The sequence below is a fragment of the Bufo bufo genome, chromosome 5 (assembly GCF_905171765.1).
Source record: "Bufo bufo chromosome 5, aBufBuf1.1, whole genome shotgun sequence".
Lineage (NCBI taxonomy): Eukaryota > Metazoa > Chordata > Amphibia > Anura > Bufonidae > Bufo > Bufo bufo.
In genome coordinates this window covers 245,034,876-245,055,864 of record NC_053393.1, presented here as the reverse complement: position 1 = coordinate 245,055,864, position 20,989 = coordinate 245,034,876, and the positions used below count along the sequence as shown (strand labels likewise).

Sequence of the window (20,989 nt, the reverse complement as noted above, 5' to 3'; positions counted from 1 at the left end):
CAACGACAGCAGAGTTGCCCACATTTTAACGTGTGCGGACTACTGGGTTGCCACCCTGCTGGATCCCCGGTACAAAGACAATGTGCCCACCTTACTTCCTACACTGGAGCGTGATAGGAAGATGCGCGAGTACAAGCGCACGTTGGTAGACGCGCTACTGAGAGCATTCCCAAATGTCACAGGGGAACCAGTGGAAGCCCAAGGCGAAGGCAGAGGAGGAGCAAGAGGTCGCCAACGCAGCTGTGTCACGGCCAGCTCCTCTGAGGGCAGGGTTAGCATGGCAGAGATGTGGAAAAGTTTTGTCACCACGCCAGAGCTAACTGCACCACCACCTGATACGGAACGTGTTAGCAGGAGGCAACATTTCACTAACATGGTGGAACAGTACCTGTGCACACCCCTCCACGTACTGACTGATGGTTCGGCCCCATTCAACTTCTGGGTCTCCAAATTGTCCACGTGGCCAGAGCTAGCCTTTTATGCCTTGGAGGTGCTGGCCTGCTCGGCGGCCAGCGTTTTGTCTGAACGTGTATTCAGCATGGCAGGGGGCGTCATTACAGACAAACGCAGCCGCCTGTCTACAGCCAATGTGGACAAGCTGACATTCATAAAAATGAACCAGGCATGGATCCCACAGGACCTGTCCATCCCTTGTGCAGATTAGATATTAACTACCTCCCCTTAACAATATATTATTGTACTCCAGGGCACTTCCTCATTCAATCCTATTTTTATTTTCATTTTACCATTATATTGCGGGGCAACCCAAAGTTGAATGAACCTCTCCTCTGTCTGGGTGCCTGGGCCTAAATGTGTGACAGTGGCCTGTTCCAGTGGTGGGTGACGTGAAGCCTGATTCTCTGCTATGACATGAAGACTGATTCTGCGCTGACATGAAGCCAGATTCTCTGTTACGCGACCTCTCTCCTCTGCCTGGGTGCCTGGCCTAAATATGTGACAGTGGCCTGTTCCAGTGGTGGGTGACGTGAAGCCTGATTCTCTGCTATGACATGAAGACAGATTCTGTGCTGACATAAGGCCAGATTCTCTGTTACGGGACCTCTATCCTCTGCCTGGGTGCCTGGGCCTAAATATGTGACAGTGGCCTGTTCCAATAGTGGGTGATGTGAATCCTGATTCTCTGCTATGACATGAAGACAGATTCTGTGCTGACATAAGGCCAGATTCTCTGTTACGGGACCTCTCTCCTCTGCCTGGGTGCCGGGGCCTAAATGTGTGACAGTGGCCTGTTCCAGTGGTGGGTGACGTGAAGCCTGATTCTCTGCTATGACATGAAGACAGATTCTGTGCTGACATAAGGCCAGATTCTCTGTTACGGGACCTCTCTCCTCTGTCTGGGTGCCGGGGCCTAAATATGTGACAGTGGCCTGTTCCAGTGGTGGGTGACGTGAAGCCTGATTCTCTGCTATGACATGAAGACAGATTCTGTGCTGACATAAGGCCAGATTCTCTGTTACGGGACCTCTCTCCTCTGTCTGGGTGCCGGGGCCTAAATATGTGACAGTGGCCTGTTCCAGTGGTGGGTGATGTGAAGCCTGATTCTCTGCTATGACATGAAGACAGATTCTGTGCTGACATAAGGCCAGATTCTCTGTTACAGGACCTCTCTCCTCTGCCTGGGTGCCGGGGCCTAAATGTGTGACAGTGGCCTGTTCCAGTGGTGGGTGACGTGAAGCCTGATTCTCTGCTATGACATGAAGACTGATTCTGTGCTGACATAAGGCCAGATTCTCTGTTACGGGACCTCTCTCCTCTGTCTGGGTGCCTGGGCCTAAATGTGTGACAGTGGCCTGTTCCTGTGGTGGGTGACGTGAAGCCTGATTCTCTGCTATGACATGAAGACTGATTCTGCGCTGACATAAGGCCAGATTCTCTGTTACGGGACCTCTCTCCTCTGCCTGTGTGCAGGGGCCTAAATGTGTGACAGTGGCCTGTTCCAGTGGTGGGTGACGTGAAGCCTGATTCTCTGCTATGACATGAAGACAGATTCTGTGCTGACATAAGGCCAGATTCTCTGTTACGGGACCTCTCTCCTCTGTCTGGGTGCCTGGGCCTAAATGTGTGACAGTGGCCTGTTCCAGTGGTGGGTGACGTGAAGCCTGATTCTCTGCTATGACATGAAGACTGATTCTGCGCTGACATGAAGCCAGATTCTCTGCTATGGCATGAAGAGACTGATTCTCTGCTGACAGGAAGCCAGATTCTTTGCTATGGCATGAAGAGACTTATTCTCTGCTGACGTGAAGCCAGATTCTCTGCTATGGGACCTCTGTTCAATTGATATTGGTTAATTTTTATTTTTTTAATTTTTATTTTAATTCATTTCCCTATCCACATTTGTTTGCAGGGGATTTACCTACATGTTGCTGCCTTTTGCAGCCCTCTAGCTCTTTCCTGGGCTGTTTTACAGCCTTTTTAGTGCCCAAAAGTTCGAGTCCCCATTGACTTCAATGGGGTTCGGGTTCGGGACGAAGTTCGGGTCGGGTTCGGATCCCGAACCCGAACATTTCCGGGAAGTTCGGCCGAACTTCTCGAACCCGAACATCCAGGTGTTCGCTCAACTCTATTTGTGATATATCTTGATGACATCCTGGTCTATTCCCCGGATCTGGATACACATAAGATCCATGTGAGACAAGTGCTGCAGATATTAAGTGCCAACAAATTGTTTGCTAAGTTCGAAAAATGTGTGTTCGCCGTAAAAGAACTGCCATTTCTGGGGTATGTGTTGTCAGATTCAGGTTTCCGCATGGATCCAGAGAAAGTCCGGGCGATTATAGACTGGGATCTGCCTGAGAACCTGAAGGCATTGCAACGCTTCCTGGGGTTTGCCAATTTTTATAGAAAGTTTATAAAAAACTATTCCTTGGTGGTCAAACCACTGACGGACATGACCCGAAAGGGATCCGATTTTTCCAAATGGTCACATGCAGCCAAAACTGCCTTTGCATCTCTGAAGGAGAGATTCACCTCGGCCACTATTCTCGTACAGCCAGATGTCTCGCTTCCTTTTATTGTAGAGGTTGACGCATCAGAGGTGGGGGTGGGAGCGGTACTATCTCAGGGCCCGTCCCCTGGTGAATGGCATCCGTGTGCTTTCTTTTCGAATAAATTGTCTACTGCAGAAAGGAACTATGATATTGGCAACAGGGAACTTTTGGCCATTAAGTTGGCTTTTGAGGAGTGGCGTCATTTTTTGGAGGGGGCGGTTCATCCCGTCACAGTGATTACTGATCACAAAAACGTATTATATCTGGAGTCTGCTAAACGTCTCACCCCTAGACAGGCTCGGTGGTTGTTATTTTTTACTAGGTAAAATTTTGTAATAACCTATCGCCCGGGGGCAAAAAATACTAAGGCAGATGCATTGTCTCGAAGTTTTCCTGGAGGGGGTGATGTTGAGGTACCAGAGCCCATTTTGCAAAAGGGGGTGTTGGTCTCTGCATTACACTCAGGTTTGGAGGGGAGGGTGTTGGAAGCTCAGGGGGATGCCCCGGCCTCCTGCCCCTCGGGTAAACTGTTTGTGCCAGAAAATTTACGACTGGAGATACTAAAAGAACACCATAACTCCACACTGGCAGGACACCCAGGTAGTAGGGCAACCTCTGAGTTAGTGTCTCGTCGGTTCTGGTGGCCTAAATGGTGCCAGAAGGTGTTAAATTTTGTGTCTGCATGTGCTACCTGTGCTCGTTCTAAGGTAGATCATACTCGTCCGGCAGGGCGTCTTTTACCTCTGGCCATCCCCAACAGGCCTTGGACGCACCTGTCAATGGATTTCATTACGGATCTACCAGTATCAGCGGGGAAGACTGTTATTCTTGTAGTTATCGTCGTCAAGAATCCACTGATAAGTCACCATTTTTTGGTGCGTATGGTTTCCATCCTCAGTTTTGTACGTTTAGTGAGGGGGGGCCGTCTGGGATTCCCGAGGAGGAACGATTTGCGTCTTCACTTTCTTCAGTGTGGCAGAGTGTGCAAGAAAGTTTGTAGAGAATTGGTGGTAGATACAAACGTGCGGCTGATAGGAAGCGCTCTGAAGGTCCGGACCTTGGGGTGAATGACTTGGTGTGGTTGTCTACCAGAAATATCAAGTTGAAGGTTCCCTCGTGGAAATTAGGTCCAAGATTTATTGGTCCTTATAGGGTAATTAAGATCATTAACCCGGTGGCTTTTCGTCTGGAGCTACCTCAGACTCTAAGGATTCATAATGTCTTCCACAGATCTCTGCTTAAGAGATATGTAGAACCTCCTGAACCATTGCCACTACCGCCTCCACCGGTGGTTGTTGATGGCAGTCTTGAGTTTTAGGTAGAAAAGATTGTTGATTCACGATATGTTCGCCGCTCTCTTCAGTACCTGGTGCACTGGAAAGGTTATGGTTCCAAAGAGAGAATGTAGGTTCCAGCATCAGAGATAAAAGCGGACAGACTCATTCGGGCTTTTCATAGCTCCCATCCGGAGAGGCCTGGTCTTGAGGGTCCAGGGGCCCCTCGTAGAAAGGGGGGTACTGTCACGACTGTGACTGATCCAGACAGGTCTGGGAGGAGAAGGTCGCAGCGACTTGCTACTCGCGATAGCTTGTGAGTTTGCTCCGTGGTTCAGGGTATGTCATCTGGGTTTTGCCTTGTGAACCTTTTTGTCCTGACTGGCAGTTTGTAGGCATCCTTCTCAGGTGAGTCCTGTCTGCCACTCCCAGTTACTATATTAGTTTCACTTTCACTTGCAATCATTGCCAGATATAGTCCTTACTTCCAGTTCTATTCTGACCTTTGAAGGAGATCGTTTGATGGTGTTGCTGTGGAGCTCTTGTCCGGCGTGGACTGTCGTGATTGGGATCGCCTTCTCTGCTCGTGACTGGATAAGTCTATCTTTGATATAGTTTGTTTGTTGCTGTCTTCCCCTGCTGTTCTCCTAGACATGAGTGATGGTGACTAGTGCTCCCATCGGCCTTTCCCCACTCTAGACTTGTTAGGGTGACTGAGGGTTTAGGCATCCTGCTCGCCGCACGGGTTCACACCCCGTCTAGGGTATCAGGGCAGACAGGTGCCAGCTTAGGGTTAGTCAGGGGTGGCCATACTATTCCCATCCGTAGATAGGGTCCCCCTTCCCCTCCGTCTGGTGCGACACGACTGCTGCTGGGGTAGCGGTCGTGACAGTACCTCTGTACCCCTTTGATTCCGATTTTCTTTGTATTCCTGTCTGGTTCCTGTTCCTGGTCCCAATCCTCCGGAAGGGGGTGTCTGCATGTCTGGCCAATCAGTTCTTGGCAGACATGTCATTCTCCGGAGGGAGAGTGGAGGGGGAGGTAACTTCTTGGTGCGGTTCCCTTGACGTGTATGCCGTGTTGGCTGGCTATCTTCCCCTGGCGTACTGACTGCGGACCCTCCGTGTAGGCTGGTTTTCAGGGGTTGGGCTGGTTGCGGACGTCGTGTGTGTTCCTGCCCATGTACCTCGTCACCCCTTTGATTTCTGTCCCCTTGCCTGGTTCTGTTTGGTTTGTTGCCCCACTTCCTCCCGTTTTGGGGGGGAGAGGGGGGGGGCTTTGAGGGGTGGGAGTGTCACAGTCATTACCTCTGGCTGTGACCTTCTGTCTATGCTCTCGCTGCAGCTCCGTTCCTCTGTATTATTTGTGGTTCTGTATGGGTTAACTCCCCTGTGTTCTTATTAGGAGTTAATCATCTCTGTCTGCTCCATGGGTGTGGCCTCTCTGCTGCACCCATGGAACCTGTATATAAGGCTGAGGTTTCCTCAGTTCTGTGTCAGCTCTCCTGGTGTGTGTTGTCTTGTCCTGCTCCTGGTTTGTACTCTCTGCTCATTGCCACTCCTGCTCCCTTGCGTGAACTCCTGCTTGTATTTTTAGTTACCTTGTGTGTATTCATATGTCTCGGTTCAGCAAGCGCCTAGCTGCAGAGTGCTATGCGCAAGGCCACGCAGTATACCACTAGTGGAGCAAGTCCTTCTCTGCTCATTGTCACTCCTGTTTCCTTGCTATGTATTTCTGCTTGTGTTATTAGTTGCCCTGTTTTGTATTTGCCTGTCTGTTATGTTTGCCTATGTGCAGTCGGGACCTTCTGGTACCTGTTGTCCATTCATTCCTGCTGTCACTGTCTAGTTCACGCTCCAGAGTGGACCCTGGCAACTTCCTGCGGCAAAGTCTAACCCTACCATCTAGGCCTCTAGTGAATACCAGGAGTTGCTTAGTCACGCCCCTCTGGAGTATTACTAGACAGTGGCGCAGTGGGGGTTTTCTCCCACTGTGCTGACGGTACATAGAGCTCTTGTTTTGTCTGTGCTGCCTTCCAGTTTTCTGTTTGTGCAATAAACTCTTGTGTGTATCTGATTTCCGTTGGTTTATTGCTTGACGACGCGGTGGTCTCTCCTGGGACCTCCAACTCGTGACAGGAGCAATCATTAGGAGAAATAAAATGTCCTATTAGTACACAGAAAACCTGTCCTATTCACACAGGAGGACAAGTTACTTCAGAAAAATAATATAATGAAGTGCCTCACCCTTCTCTCCTACTTATCAGGGATTATGACCCTGAATACAGATGATAAGAACTTCATCTGAATCTCTGTAGGAAAGGAGTTCATGAGGAGACATGAAGTACAGAGAGGACAGACACAACAGACTGTGGTAATGTGGATCTGTGGTAATGGAGACTGCATACAAGTACTGCTGCTCCTTAGCCACATTCCCACCCTCTTCTCTGTATTTCATGTCTCCTCATGAACGTCATTCCTACAGTTATTCAGCTGAAGATTGTATCAGCTGTATTCAGGTTCCCTAACAAGTAGAGCAGAGAGGAGGATGAGGCAGCAGCTCTCTAGCTCAGTGCTGTGAGGTAACATGTCCTTCTGTGGCATTAGGACTGGTTTTGTGTTTACTAATAGGACGGCGGCCATTTTATTTTCCCTAGGCAAAACCAGCCATTATAAATAATGAAAGGTATTTTGGAATATATTTATAACAAAGTAATATTTTAGTATTTTCAATTATTTTATTTTCGAAATTCCTGGAGAACCCATTTAAAGGCCAAAGGATGTTTTTTGTATTTGCATTGTCGTATTCAGAGAGCCATGATTTCTTAAAATTTTTCCAGTGACTTATATGGTTGAGGGTTTGTTTTTTTACACAGTGAACTATATTTCTAATTGCCACTATTTCTGGGGAACATATAACCCATTCTAGGGGGGTCTTATTGGTACAGACAGCACGGATTTTGTATTTGTATACAGACATACTGTAAGAGTGAGGATCTAAAGAAAACAGTGGCAAATTCTGCAGAGGTAAGTCAGGAAAGGAAGTCTAACTGGTGAAAATGGTATCTGTGAAACATTCAATGTCATTGATTATTCTTAAATTTTACTATGTACGTTGAATTAGTGTAGAGAACAAAAAAAGGCAGAACACTATGTAGGGTAGTATTGTAGCGATGAATTTACAGGCCACAACAATTCCAACATATATTAACCATGTTCCATTGCCTGGTTGCAGTTCCCTTTGGGGGGACACTGGGAGTCTTACAATACTCCAAGCATTTCAGAGCAAAACGCAAATGTATCCGAAAAACCACTGGACCGTGAACAATGGCTGGATACAACGTGGAACCCTTTATATTTATTCACTCACATTGCCCTTATCTCTCTCCAATTCATTGGAAGAGTCTCTGAAAACAGCATATACCATTATCATAAGCCCAGATACATCATCTTCTGAAGTCACCCACAGATCAGTCCTCTTCCAATCTATCTATGCATTCCACAACTGAATCTTTTAGAACAACCACTGGTTTTAACACAGATGGCCATGTACTCAAGGAACACCCAATTCGAACGAGAACCACTTAGTATTACAACACTCTAAATCTATAGAGAAAATCAACAGAAAAATAACCAGAGGCACAAATCTTGAATTTTGACTGACACCCTCCCTCCATGAGTTGGGTGGGTTGGTGTTTAGTCTTATTACCTATTTATACTGATGTAGATATACTTTGTTATGTTGCACTTATCTGAAGAGGGTTTTTCAACCCCAAAATGCATTGATATATTTGTTTCTTGATCTCATACGCTGTATACATTAGCACTAAAGTCATTGTAGCTATTATGCATGGCACTAATCTATATTATGAAACAGCAACTCTCATTATACTTTATCATTGTTCATATGGAAGCTATAATGGAATATAATGGAAGCTATAGTTTCATGTCTTTGAAACCTATATATCATGGGTTAAACTGACTGTGCAATTGATCTTGGTTGTGGTATTCTATTTATGTAATGAGTTTGTTTTTGGTAAAGTATTATCTACATAATGAACTTTGTTTATGTTATGACTTGAGCTCAGTTCTTTTTCTGTATTTATGTACTGAGTTCTGGCTAAACATAGACCTGATACACTATGGGCCTGATTTATCATAGACTGGTGGTGTACACCAGTGTATGTTAACCCCATGCACTGCGAGAGGCTACACCTAATTTATGACGAGGCTTTCAGCTAGTCATAAATTAGGCGCAACCTTCTGCAGTCCCTGCACCTAAACTGACAAAGATTTGAATCTCCTATACCAAAGAACTGGCATAAAAGAATGTACAGTAAATGTAATGGGCTCTCCCTGTCCCCTCTCTGACATTACCACATCCCCTTTCTAGGAAAGTGCTAAAGGCAGTGGAGAAACTCCCCTTGCGCAAATTTGTTTGTGCAAGTAGTGTTTAAAAAGTCCTGAACATGCCAAAAAACTGACATACAGTAATGATAAAGCATGCCCTATGTGTCTATAAGTAAGTAGAGTGTGGTAAGGTAGGTATGTATTATATTCATACTCAGCTTCGGAAATGAACAGACAATATTACTGATGCATAGTGTATTTGGAATATTATAATAGTTGACTGAATAGTTTCCTGTGGCATGCTACACTGCAAGCATAATGCACATAATAGGGAACCTGTTGTTAAAAATTTAATTCCCACCCCTGTATACACCCTCTGTACTATTATGCTAACTTCTTGTATGTAATGTAATATTTTTTGAATAAAAATGTAACTTTGGACAAATAAGAAAATATAAAATAGTGCATAGCACATAAATATAATTCATACTTTATCTCAAAAAAAGAAAGTTGACAGTAATAAAGTGTCCTGCAGCATCTTACATCTTTAATCACTTTATTTTGGCACACTAACTTGCCAAACTGCCAAATTTAGCATTAAGGTGGGAGACTGTTTGTAATGGAAATAAGAAATTTTCCTGGCAAACAAGACTCATACTGACACAAGAGTAAGTAGTCTAGATCCTTATGTGAAACTTGTGAATGGAAAAATCATTAACATAACCTGCTCGCCAAGTGCAACATCCTTCAGAGGGATGTAGAGGGAAAGGATACTAAAATTATCTGAAATTATATACAGTGGTCTTTTCACTAAGAGAGCATGACTTACACAATGTACGGAAGAACCGTCATTTGCTTCATTACAAAAGAGATATTGAATAAATCCTGAGGTGGAGTAGATGTTTAATGGAATGTTGGTGTGGGCTATGTGATAGTTTATGAGTGGAACCACTACTGTGAGACTGCCTGGGAAGTGTGATAACTCTGTAATGCCCTGTGGGGGGGTCAACCTTCAGTTTGTGCCTTTTGAGGTAGTCTATTGTGTATTTTGAGGTGTGTTTAGGATCATTATCCATTTGTAGAAGCCATCGTCTTTTCTAATTTAGACTTTTTACAGGTGGTGTTATGTTTGCTTGCAGAATTTGCTGGAATTTCATTGAATTCATTCTTCCCTCTACACATGAAATGTTCCCCGTGCCATTGGCAGCAACAAAACTCCAAAGCAAGATTAATGGTTGGAGAGGTGATCTTTCATGAAATTCTGTGCCTTTTTTTTCTTCAAACATACTTTTGCTCATTTTGGCCAAAAAGTTCTATTTTAACCTCATCAGTCCACAGGACTTGTTTCCAGACTGCATCAGGCTTGTTTAGATGTTCTTTTGCAAACTTCTGACACTGAATTTTGTGGTGAGGATGCAGGAGAGGTTTTCTTCTGATGACTCTTCCATGAAGGTCATATTTGTGCAGGTGTCGCTGAACAGTAGAACAATGTATCACAACTCCAGAGCCTGCTAAATCTTTTGCAGTCAAGTCGGGGTTCTGATTTTCCTCTATAGCAATCCTACGAGCAACTGTCTCTGTGTTAACTGTCATTTCTTAATTACATTTCGAACTGAGGAAACAGTAACCTGAAAATGCTTTGCTGTCTTCTTTTGGCCTTCTCCTGGTTTGTGGGCCTCCACCATTTTTATTTTCAGAGTGTTAGGCAGCTGCTTAGAAAAACCCATGGCTGTTGTTTTTTGGGACACGTTTAGAGGAGTCTGGGTATTTATAAAGCTTTAAAATTTGAAATATTCTTTGGGTTCCCATACTTTTGCAAGGTACTCCTTTTCCTTTTTCACTTTAAAATTGTACAAACCCATAATAATGCACTAATATTACTTACAATCTTGTGTGTTTTATCTTTAAAGGACATCTGCCAGAAGATTTGTACTTAATGAAACTGGCTGACTTGTTGAATGTGCGCTTGGCAACTGAAGGCACCTATTTAGTTCCAATATATTCATGTGACCGCATTGCTGAGAAAAAGTATTTAAATATATGCAAATGAGCCTCTAGGAGGAGCAGGGACATTGCTGTTAGACCTAAAGGGTCCTCTTTCTCTGCAACTACAGCACCCTCTGCACTTTAATTGGCAGGGCAAAGAATTATGATGTTTTTACTGCTTGGCTTTTAGACAAAGTGCAGAGGGTGCGACAGTTGCAGAGAGAGCTGAGCATCTAGGTGTAACGCCAATGCTTCTAGAGACTCATGTGCATATTTTAAAACTTCATTTTTCTCAGCAATGCAAGCACATATAAACATGAGACCAACACAGATGCCTTCAGCTGCCAAGTGTACATGCAACAGGTCAGCCAGTTTCATAGGTACAAATCTGCTGACAGATGCCCTTTAACTTTATGCCTTTTGGAGGAACAGTAATTTTGACCAGAGGTAGCCAAACGTGTATGGTCATCTTTATAATAAGGGTGAAGATTAATAAACATTGTACAGACTCTTACACTCTGCTCCATGGTTCAGCCCAAAACCAAATCCCGAGGGCTGATTCTCCTGAAGCAGCCCCATTAGTACTAAAGCTGCAAGCCATTGAGTAAAGTGAATGGTATCTGATATTATTGCCCAAATGATAATTTAGTGATTTTTCAAAGTGATTTGAGGTGTAGAATGAAAACAAAAACTCACCACTATCACTACGTTGTCTGCCTATATCCAACAAATAGGGATTATCCCCTTCTTCAGGAACTTCCACTAAATCTGTAGTCTGCAAGAAAACAAGAGAAACTTTACTACAGAATATAACCACTGCATTATAATATGCTGTTTCTATGTACAATATCTGCATATTTGCTGCAGATTGAACAAAAACAAATGCATAGTAATAGGGAATAAGTAAACAATGAAAGATAAAGAAGGCACTGTGAAGAATTACAAAGTGCCTATTCAAATCAATGGGTTGCCTGTGTAGTGTGCTCTCCACTTTAGGAAAGAGATTGTGAACAGAGGATACCCTTACATTAAAGGGGTTGTCTGGGCTAAATGTATTAATAACCTATCCTTGGGAATGGATAGGTCATGAATATTAGATTGGAAGGGGGCAGGCAGCATGCCGTCTCCATTGTAGCGGTGGCAAAGTGTAATTGTACCTTCCTTTCTATTCTGTTCACTTGAAAGGGAGGAACAGCTGTAATTACACTGCACCACTGGTACAAGTGGCAGACTCCAGTATGCCTTGTACCAACAAGTGGCAGACTCCAGTATGCCTTGTACCAATCCACTTATTTATTCTTTCATCCATGCATGTTCTTACATTTTTTTTGTTCTTAATCATGCTACCATATACTAAAAAATTAAATATCATTTAAAATAAATGTTTGGCGAAGTTATTTTCACTCTCCAACCCACCAAAATGATACTTGCTTTATGTCTGTGGCAATTAGCAGATGAGGTGTTATTTGGATGGTTTTCAGACTAAAAGTAAGGTTGTTGATGGACACATAGGTCCATACTGTATCTCTACACGGAACTGATTTTATATGGAGGTACACAAAGGTTATTCACAGATTCCTACAGAATCCATACAATTAGAAATCAGGGTATGCAGTATTAGGGTGCATTCACATGACCGTATGTATAAAAACATGGGTGACGTCTGTGTGATGTCCATGTTGCATCCGTTTTTTTTTAGGTCCCTGTGAGGAATATAGAATTATTGTTTAATGTCAGCCATGATCTCATTACAACCATCTGCTGTCAGATAGCAGAGGTAGTGAACTCAACAGGGGTTCTGGCTTCAAGGAAGCCACATGCGTACAAATTCACACCTCAACCAGCCAGCACGGAGGCCAGCTAATTCTACAGGAAAACCTCCCTGCAGGGGCTCTAAGTAATTCCTCAGAACAAAAGCAACTATCAGACATCATGGAACCGGTGATTCATAAGGAATTATTAATTGCCCGTCCATCACAGGCATAAACCAGATATATATTTGCAACCCTATGGCCAAGATGGACAGGCTCCTTCTCGTAGTTGGGTGGTAGGATGCCAAGGAGGGTAGATACGGAGATCTCCCCACAGAAACCTAATAACGGTCCCATGTGTGGACTCTACCTGTAGCCGGAACCTAGTGGGACCGTTTGGTCCCAGAACCATCTTCCTGTGACCGTCTGGAGCTATGGGCCCTAATGGGTTTTGTGGGTCTTTTGGCTGCCAGGACCAGGGGAGAGGTGGGACCCCTCCCAGAGGCAGGGAGGGGCGTGGCCAACTACAGGTGAAAAGACCCATGCAGGCAGAGTCCAGCGTCTTTTCTCTGAAGGGGGGTCACACTGAGCATCTTGTTTGGAGGGACCTTTAAAACTGATGACATCACTGCCTCCCATGTGACGACAGCCAAGGATTACAGGAACCATTATTCATCAACCCAAAGGACTCATCCATCTGGTAAACTGACTTTTTGATCTGTTTATTCCTGTTTGTACCATACCACCTGTATTCTGCACATCGGACCACTGTATATATTCTCTGTTATATTGTTTACTCTCTAGTTAGCCCTTAAGGCGATTAAATATATAATTTAATCTTGTGCTGTCCTGTATCTCGATCACAAATCCCCAAATCCATGTTTCGGCATAGTTATACGCTACCGCGGGTTGGTTTCTCGCCCTATATAATCCCGGTAGCGGACCGGGCTTATATCAATCGAGAAACTGGTGGCAGTATACCCGGGCTGAGGAAGCGCTATTTCACTGGGGCAGAGAAAAGGCTCTCTCAGCTTGTCAGGGTTGTGAGAGAGTAACCCTCTGCCTCTCTGTGCCCGTGTGGAGAGGAGTCAACTGGTAACCAGTGACTATACTGTATCTCGTGAGCTCGACATGAGGTGCGGTATTCGTCACAGTCCCAATGAAACAGTGCCTATTTTTGTCTGCAAAAAGAAAAAGAACAGGAAATGTTCTTTTTTTTGTCAGGGCCCGACATATACAGTACAGACCAAAAGTTTGGACACACCTTCTCATTCAAAGAGTTTTCTTTATTTTCATGACTATGAAGGCATCAAAACTATGAATTAACACATGTGGAATTATATACATAACAAACAAGTGTGAAACAACTGAAAATATGTCATATTCTAGGTTCTTCAAAGTAGCCACCTTTTACTTTGATTACTGCTTTGCACACTCTTGGCATTCTCTTGATGAGCTTCAAGAGGTAGTCCCCTGAAATGGTCTTCCAACAGTCTTGAAGGAGTTCCCAGAGATGCTTAGCACTTGTTGGCACTTTTGCCTTCACTCTGCGGTCCAGCTCACCCCAAACCATCTCGATTGGGTTCAGGTCCGGTGACTGTGGAGGCCAGGTCATCTGGCGCAGCACCCCATCACTCTCCTTCATGGTCAAATAGCCCTTACTTTCAAAGTTTTCCCAATTTTTCGGCTGACTGACTGACCTTCATTTCTTAAAGTAATGATGGCCACTCGTTTTTCTTTACTTAGCTGCATTTTTCTTGCCATAATACCAATTCTAACAGTCTATTCAGTAGGATTATCAGCTGTGTATCCACCTGACTTCTCCTCAACGCAACTGATGGTCCCAACCCCATTTATAAGGCAAGAAATCCCACTTATTAAACCTGACAGGGCACACCTGTGAAGTGAAAACCATTTCAGGGGACTACCTCTTGAAGCTCATCAAGAGAATGCCAAGAGTGTGCAAAGCAGTAATCAAAGCAAAAGGTGGCTACTTTGAAGAACCTAGAATATGACATATTTTCAGTTGTTTCACACTTGTTTGTTATGAATATAATTCCACATGTGTTAATTCATAGTTTTGATGCCTTCAGTGTGAATTTACAATTTTCATAGTCATGAAAATAAAGAAAACTCTTTGAATGAGAAGGTGTGTCCAAACTTTTGGTCTGTACTGTAGATGCGGACATCACACGGAGCGTTGTCCACATCTTTGCGGCCTTCCTGAAATTAATGGGTCCACCTCCAATCAGCAAAAAATGTGCATTGTATATGGACCAAATATACGGTCGTGTGAATGGGACTTTAGGGAGACACTGTTTTCCAGAAGCAATGTAATAGAAGTACCATATGGTGACACAGAGTGCCTGCAAGTCTGTAATATCAGCCCATATGCACTGTGTGCTGCTATATCTAGTCTATGCAAATAGAATGCAGTCTTAATGCAGGTGCAGTGTCGTGCAATACAATGCAAAGCATTGAAAGTGTTAATTTCATGTATTATGTGCATGTACTACAAATCCCAGAAGGTTGTATAGGCAGTGAAGAGTCCCATGAGGCTAGTCAGGGCTGGCTCCACCCTTCCTCTCTAGGAGGAAGATTCTCTAGTTAAAGGGTTTCTGTCACCCTGCTAAACTCATTTTTTTTTTTTGGGCTAGTTAGATTGCTCATAGTGAGATATAGCAGAATATAATGGTATTACTTACTTTCATGCGGCCGATTCTTTATAAAACGATCTTTTATGATATGTTAATGAGGGCTCTACCAGCAAGTAGGGCGTCTACTTGCTGGTAGCTGCTGCTGAAATCCGCCCCCTCGCCGTGTTGATTGACAGGGCCAGCCGTGATCTCCTCCTCCGGCCGGCCCTGTCAGTAATTCAAAAATCGCGCGCCTCGCGTCATTCGGCGCAGGCGCTCTGAGATGAGGAGGCTCGTCTCCTCAGCACTCCCTCAGTGCGCCTGCGCCGATGACATCACCGAAAGAGAAGACGTCATCGGCGCAGGCGCACTGAGGGAGTGCTGAGGATACGAGCCTCCTCATCTCAGAGCGCCTGCGCCGAATGACGCGAGGCGCGCGATTTTTGAATTACTGACAGGGCCGGCCGGAGGAGGAGATCACGGCTGGCCCTGTCAATCAACACGGCGAGGGGGCGGATTTCAGCAGCAGCTACCAGCAAGTAGACGCCCTACTTGCTGGTAGAGCCCTCATTAACATATCATAAAAGATCGTTTTATAAAGAATCGGCCGCATGAAAGTAAGTAATACCATTATATTCTGCTATATCTCACTATGAGCAATCTAACTAGCCCAAAAAAAAAAAAATGAGTTTAGCAGGGTGACAGAAACCCTTTAATGGCTGATTGCTGAGGAGTGAACACCTCAGAACAGCAAGGAACAGATCCTATAGGGATATTCCATTCCCCTACAGTCCACAAGAAACTCATGTGCCAGACTTTAGAAGGGAAAAGATCTATAGAAGGCTTAGCTGACAGAAAGGGATTGCAGACTTTGGCAAAGAAGGTAATCGCCGCTAATCTGGCTACAGCCTCCTCTGCATGTGGTGGAAACACTAAACACTGTAAGGCCTCTTTCACAAGGGCGTCATGGATTTGGGCCAGATAAGATGCGGGTGCGTCGCGGGAAAATGCAAGATTTCTCTGCGCGAGTGCAAAACATTTTAATGCGTTTTGCACGCGCGTGAGAAAAATCAGCATGTTTGGTACCCAGACCCGAACTTCTTCACAGAAGTTCGGGTTTGGGTTAGGTGTTGTGTAGATTGTATTATTTTCCCTTATAACCCGAAAATAATAGGATTCTTAATACAGAATGCTTAGTAAAATAGGGCTGGAAAGGTTAAAAAAATAATAATAATTTAACTCACCTTAATCCACTTCTCTTCTTTCTTCTTTCTTCAGGACCTGGGTAAAGGACCTTTGATGACATCACTGCGCTCATCACATGGTCCATCACATGATCCTTCACCATGGTGATGGATCATGTGACGGACCATGTGATGAGCGTCGTGACGTCACCACAGGTCCTTTTCCTTTTGCACAGCAAAAAAGAAGAAAGAAGAGAAGCCGGGCTGCGCAAACAAGTGGATTAAGGTGAGTTAAATTATTTTGATTTTTTTTTTAACCCCTCCAGCCCTATTTTACTAAGCATTCTGTATTAAGAATGCTATTATTTTCCCTTATAACCATGTTATAAGGGAAAACAATAATGATCGGGTCCCCATCCTGATGATCTCCTAGCAACCATGCGTGAAAATTACACCGCATCCGCACTTGCTTGCGGATGCTTGTGATTTTCATGCCGCCCCATTCACTTCTATGGGGCCTGCGTTGCATGAAAAACACACAAAATAGAGCATGCTGTGATTTTCATGCAACGCACAAGCGATGCGTGAAAATGACCGCTCATGTGCACAGCCCCATAGAAATGAATGGGTCCGGATTCAGTGCGGGTGCAATGCGTTCACCTCACACATTGCACCCGCGCGGAAATCTCGCCCTGTGTGAAAGAGGCCTAAGGGCTCTTTCATATGAGCGGATGCAGTGCGCGTAATCTGCTGCTTGAAAGAGAGCCAAGCTGCGCTCTGGACAGCAGAGACACGGAGCATTAACATGATTGATAATGCTCCGTGCCTCTCTGTGACCTTTTATCTCACTGTGATTTTGTAGTGAAAAGATCACAGAGAAGCACGGAGCATTATCAATCATGTTAATGCTCCGTGTCTCTGCTGTCCAAAGCGCGGCTTGGCTCTCTTTCACGCAGCGGATTACCAGCAAAGCATACACTCGTGTGAAAAAGCCCTAAGCTACGAGCTGCTCACCATAACCAAAAGACAGTAGCGAACACCCTGTTCAGAGACTGTATTCCTCTGAGGATAATGTGGATAATATATGACTATACCACAGTACGTTTGCTGCTTCATATCTACAGTACATTGCTGCTCTGTGACAAACCATAAATTGTATGAATGGGCCTAGATCAGGATGGGTTTTAAGACTATGACTGTACATATGTATTCACCTATTAACAGAAAATAGAGATGTTGTGGAACTTCACATTATACAGTGATTTGGCTGGTAAAACTTAAAGCGAACCTTTCACCTGCATTTCACTTAATAAACTATCAAAAGTACCTTATAGATCATCCTCATTGTGTTAGCACACGGTCTTGTCCCGCTTTTCTGTCATGTATATGCATGGAAAAATCGCTTTATAAAGTACTCTTCTCCAGCTCCACAAGTCACGGTAGAAGTCAAGGGGGTAGCCCTTCTGTAACTCCCCTGCCCTAACCCCACCTCTATGCAGTCTAATTGACACCCGGCTCAGTCGCCGGGACCGTGCTTGTACAGGCGGCGCATGCGCCGTCGGACTCAAGCGCGATCCTGTAACTGAATCGCGCATGAGGAAGAGAAGACAGGCAGGCATCGGGGACGGCGCATGCACGATTCAGTTACAGGATCACGCTTGAGTCCAACGGCGCATGCGCCGCCTGTACAAGCGCGGTCCCGGCGACTGAGCCGGGTGTCAATTAGACTGCATAGAGGTGGGGTTAGGGCAGGGGAGTTACAGCCTGGAGTGAGGGAAGGGCTACCCCCTTGACTTCTACCGTGACTTGTGGAGCTGGAGAAGAGTACTTTATAAAGCGATTTTTCCATGCATATACATGACAGAAAAGCGGGACAAGACCGTGTGCTAACACAATGAGGATGCTCTATAAGGTACTTTTGATAGTTTATTAAGTGAAATCCAGGTGAAAGGTTCGCTTTAAGGTTAGGAAAGGCTTAAAAAATAAGTCATACCCACCCCCACTATTCTTCTCTGCTCCTGTTTTGATACTTCCTCGGTCCCAAGTCCCTACTTCCTGATCCCTCTTCCTGTGATCGCTCCACAATCACTGGACACAGTGGTGACCTGCCTCACTCAGTTATTGGCTGCAGCATCACAAGTCCATGTTGATAGGAATCAAGAAGTAGTAATTGGTGGGGGACCAGGAAAGTCTTTGAACAGGAACAACAAGGAAGCAGTGAGGTGTGTATGATGATTCTTAAAAATTTAAATAAAATGTCCAGAGATCCCCTTTAAAGCGCACCTATAGCCTTTCCTGCTACGTCTGTTTTGGCATCTACTTGCATCTCCCTTGTGATAACAATTCTGGAACACCTATTCATATGAGGCTATGTTGTGTCATTCCTTTGTGTCATTCCTTTATTATTCCTGCTTGATGTTAAAGGGGTTGTCTGGGATTGGGGACATTTGTCTATTAGTAATCTAATAACATAAACATTACAAACATGCATGTGGTACCTTTAGAACATATTGGCCGGAAGTGAGTGTTTTCTTATCTTCAGTGACGTACCGGGTCCCTGGCAGGCGAGCAAAGCCTCCTCTTCCTCTGCTCAGGGAGCCCGGTGACATCACTGGCAGAGCGGTTGGAGGGGCGGTAAATTGTCCGGCCGGCATTGCGCTAAGCCCTGCCCCCAGTCCATTACAATGAATGGAGGAGGATTACTATGCTTGCTAGCATAGAAAACTCCTCCCATCAGAATGACTAGCTAATGGGGCAGAAGGCTTTAGAAAGGAGGAATTCCTTTCACCACAGGATGACATGGCCATGCTAATTGCATATATTGCATTTAAACAATGGCATGTTGATTGTGTAAAAAAAAAAGATAAAACAATGGCTCAGTTGAAAGAAAAGGTAATAATAATGTAATCAGTCTGCTTTTTTTTTTTGTTGATTTGAAATGAACGGATAATCCTATTTATGTAGTGAGGCTGCTTTTGTCTAGTTTAAAATAATTTTTGTAGCCCTGTACTTGTGTTTTGGACTGAATCTTTTTTTGCACATTCTCCTTTTGGAGTTGCAGTGTGTGCATTTCACTTTCCTGTGGTTATACTGTACATCGGTTTCAACTCATTGCCAGGTCAGTATATAAGGTTTACCTTGAAATATGTTTATATACAGTATATATATATATAGATGGGAGCGTGCCCCTTACAGTGTGACTGTGTCCGGTATGTTTATGGATGCATGTGGGAGCGTGCCCCTTACAGTGTGACTGTGTCTGGTATGCTTATGGATGCATGTGGGAGCGTGCCCCTTACAGTGTGACGCTGTCCTATATGTTTATGGATGCATGTGGGAGCGTGCCCCGTACAGTGTGACGGTGTCCGGTATGTTTATGGATGCATGTGGGAGCATGCCCCTTACAGTGTGACTGTGTCCGGTATGTTTATGGATGCATGTGGAAGCGTGCCCCTTACAGTGTGACTGTGTCCGGTATGTTTATGGATGCATGTGGGAGCATGCCCCTTACAGTGTGACTGTGTCTGGTATGTTTATGGATGCATGTGGGAGCGTGCCCCTTATAGTGTAATGGTGTCCGGTTGTCTCTCTGCACTGCAAACACTGAGCACATGACAGATGCCAGAGATAGAGCAAGGAGGAGTTTATGGGCGTACATATGGGGGAGGAATATAAGGCAAGAGGATGAATATGTATGAGGGGGGCGGATCGAAGGAGGGGTGGAGGCTGTGCAGGATGCATGAATATGTGTGAGGGGGGCAGGTGCAGGGACACAATGTTAGACAGGAGAAGCACTGGGACCCACAGTGCAGTGCGGCAGGAAGTGAAGGAACAGATAAACAGATATGTAAACAAGCTGTTCAGGGCTGTAGGAGCCATGCTCCAGTGTAAAAGATACTTCAAACCACCTTGGGAACATAGACTTTGCTACTAAAGGTGAGTAAGATGTTTTAAAAAAAATAAGTTTGATCCCGGACAACCACTTTAAAAATAAATGAAGTAATGAAGGTCCAGATTAGTGTTACCAGTTGGGGTTGTTTTCCTGCACAGTGTGGATCTGACAACACTGATTGGATGATGTCAGCCTATGCAGAGACACCCCTCAACTGTTTTGATCTTCATTCCAAACTGCTAACATTTCATTCATTACTTCTAGCAGGAATAATAAAGGAATGAGAATAGATGCACCAATATTATTATTACATGGTAAAAGTTACATATTCTCGTTATATATATACACTCACCTAAAGAATTATTAGGAACACCTGTTCTATTTCTCATTAATGCAATTATCTAGTCAACCAATCACATGGCAGTTGCTTCAATGCATTTAGGGGTGTGGTCCTGGTCAAGACAATCTTCTGAACTCCAAACTGAATGTCAGAATGGGAAAGAAAGGTGATTTAAGCAATTTTGAGCGTGGCATGGTTGTTGGTGCCAGACGGGCCGGTCTGAGTATTTCACAATCTGCTCAGTTACTGGAATTTTCACGCACAACCATTTCTAGGGTTTCCAAAGAATGGTGTGAAAAGGGAAAAACATCCAGTATGCGGCAGTCCTGTGGGCAAAAATGCCTTGTAGATGCTAGAGGTCAGAGGAGAATGGGCCGACTGATTCAAGCTGATAGAAGAGCAACGTTGACTGAAATAACCACTCGTTACAACCGAGGTATGCCGCAAAGCATTTGTGAAGCCACAACACGCACAACCTTGAGGCGGATGGGCTACAACAGCAGAAGACCCCACCGGGTACCACTCATCTCCACTACAAATAGGAAAAAGAGGCTACAATTTGCACG

At 44.7% G+C, this 20,989-nt stretch overlaps 1 protein-coding gene across 1 annotated transcript in view; it reads right to left on the bottom strand.

Moving 5' to 3' along the window:
- STAC (SH3 and cysteine rich domain) overlaps positions 1-20,989 on the bottom strand; it is a 564,997-nt gene that overhangs the window by 175,759 nt on the left and 368,249 nt on the right. Inside the window, exon 6 of the mRNA XM_040433343.1 lies at positions 11,317-11,395. Within this exon, the coding sequence (XP_040289277.1) occupies positions 11,317-11,395 (79 nt within the window). The remainder of the gene's footprint in view (positions 1-11,316; positions 11,396-20,989) is intronic.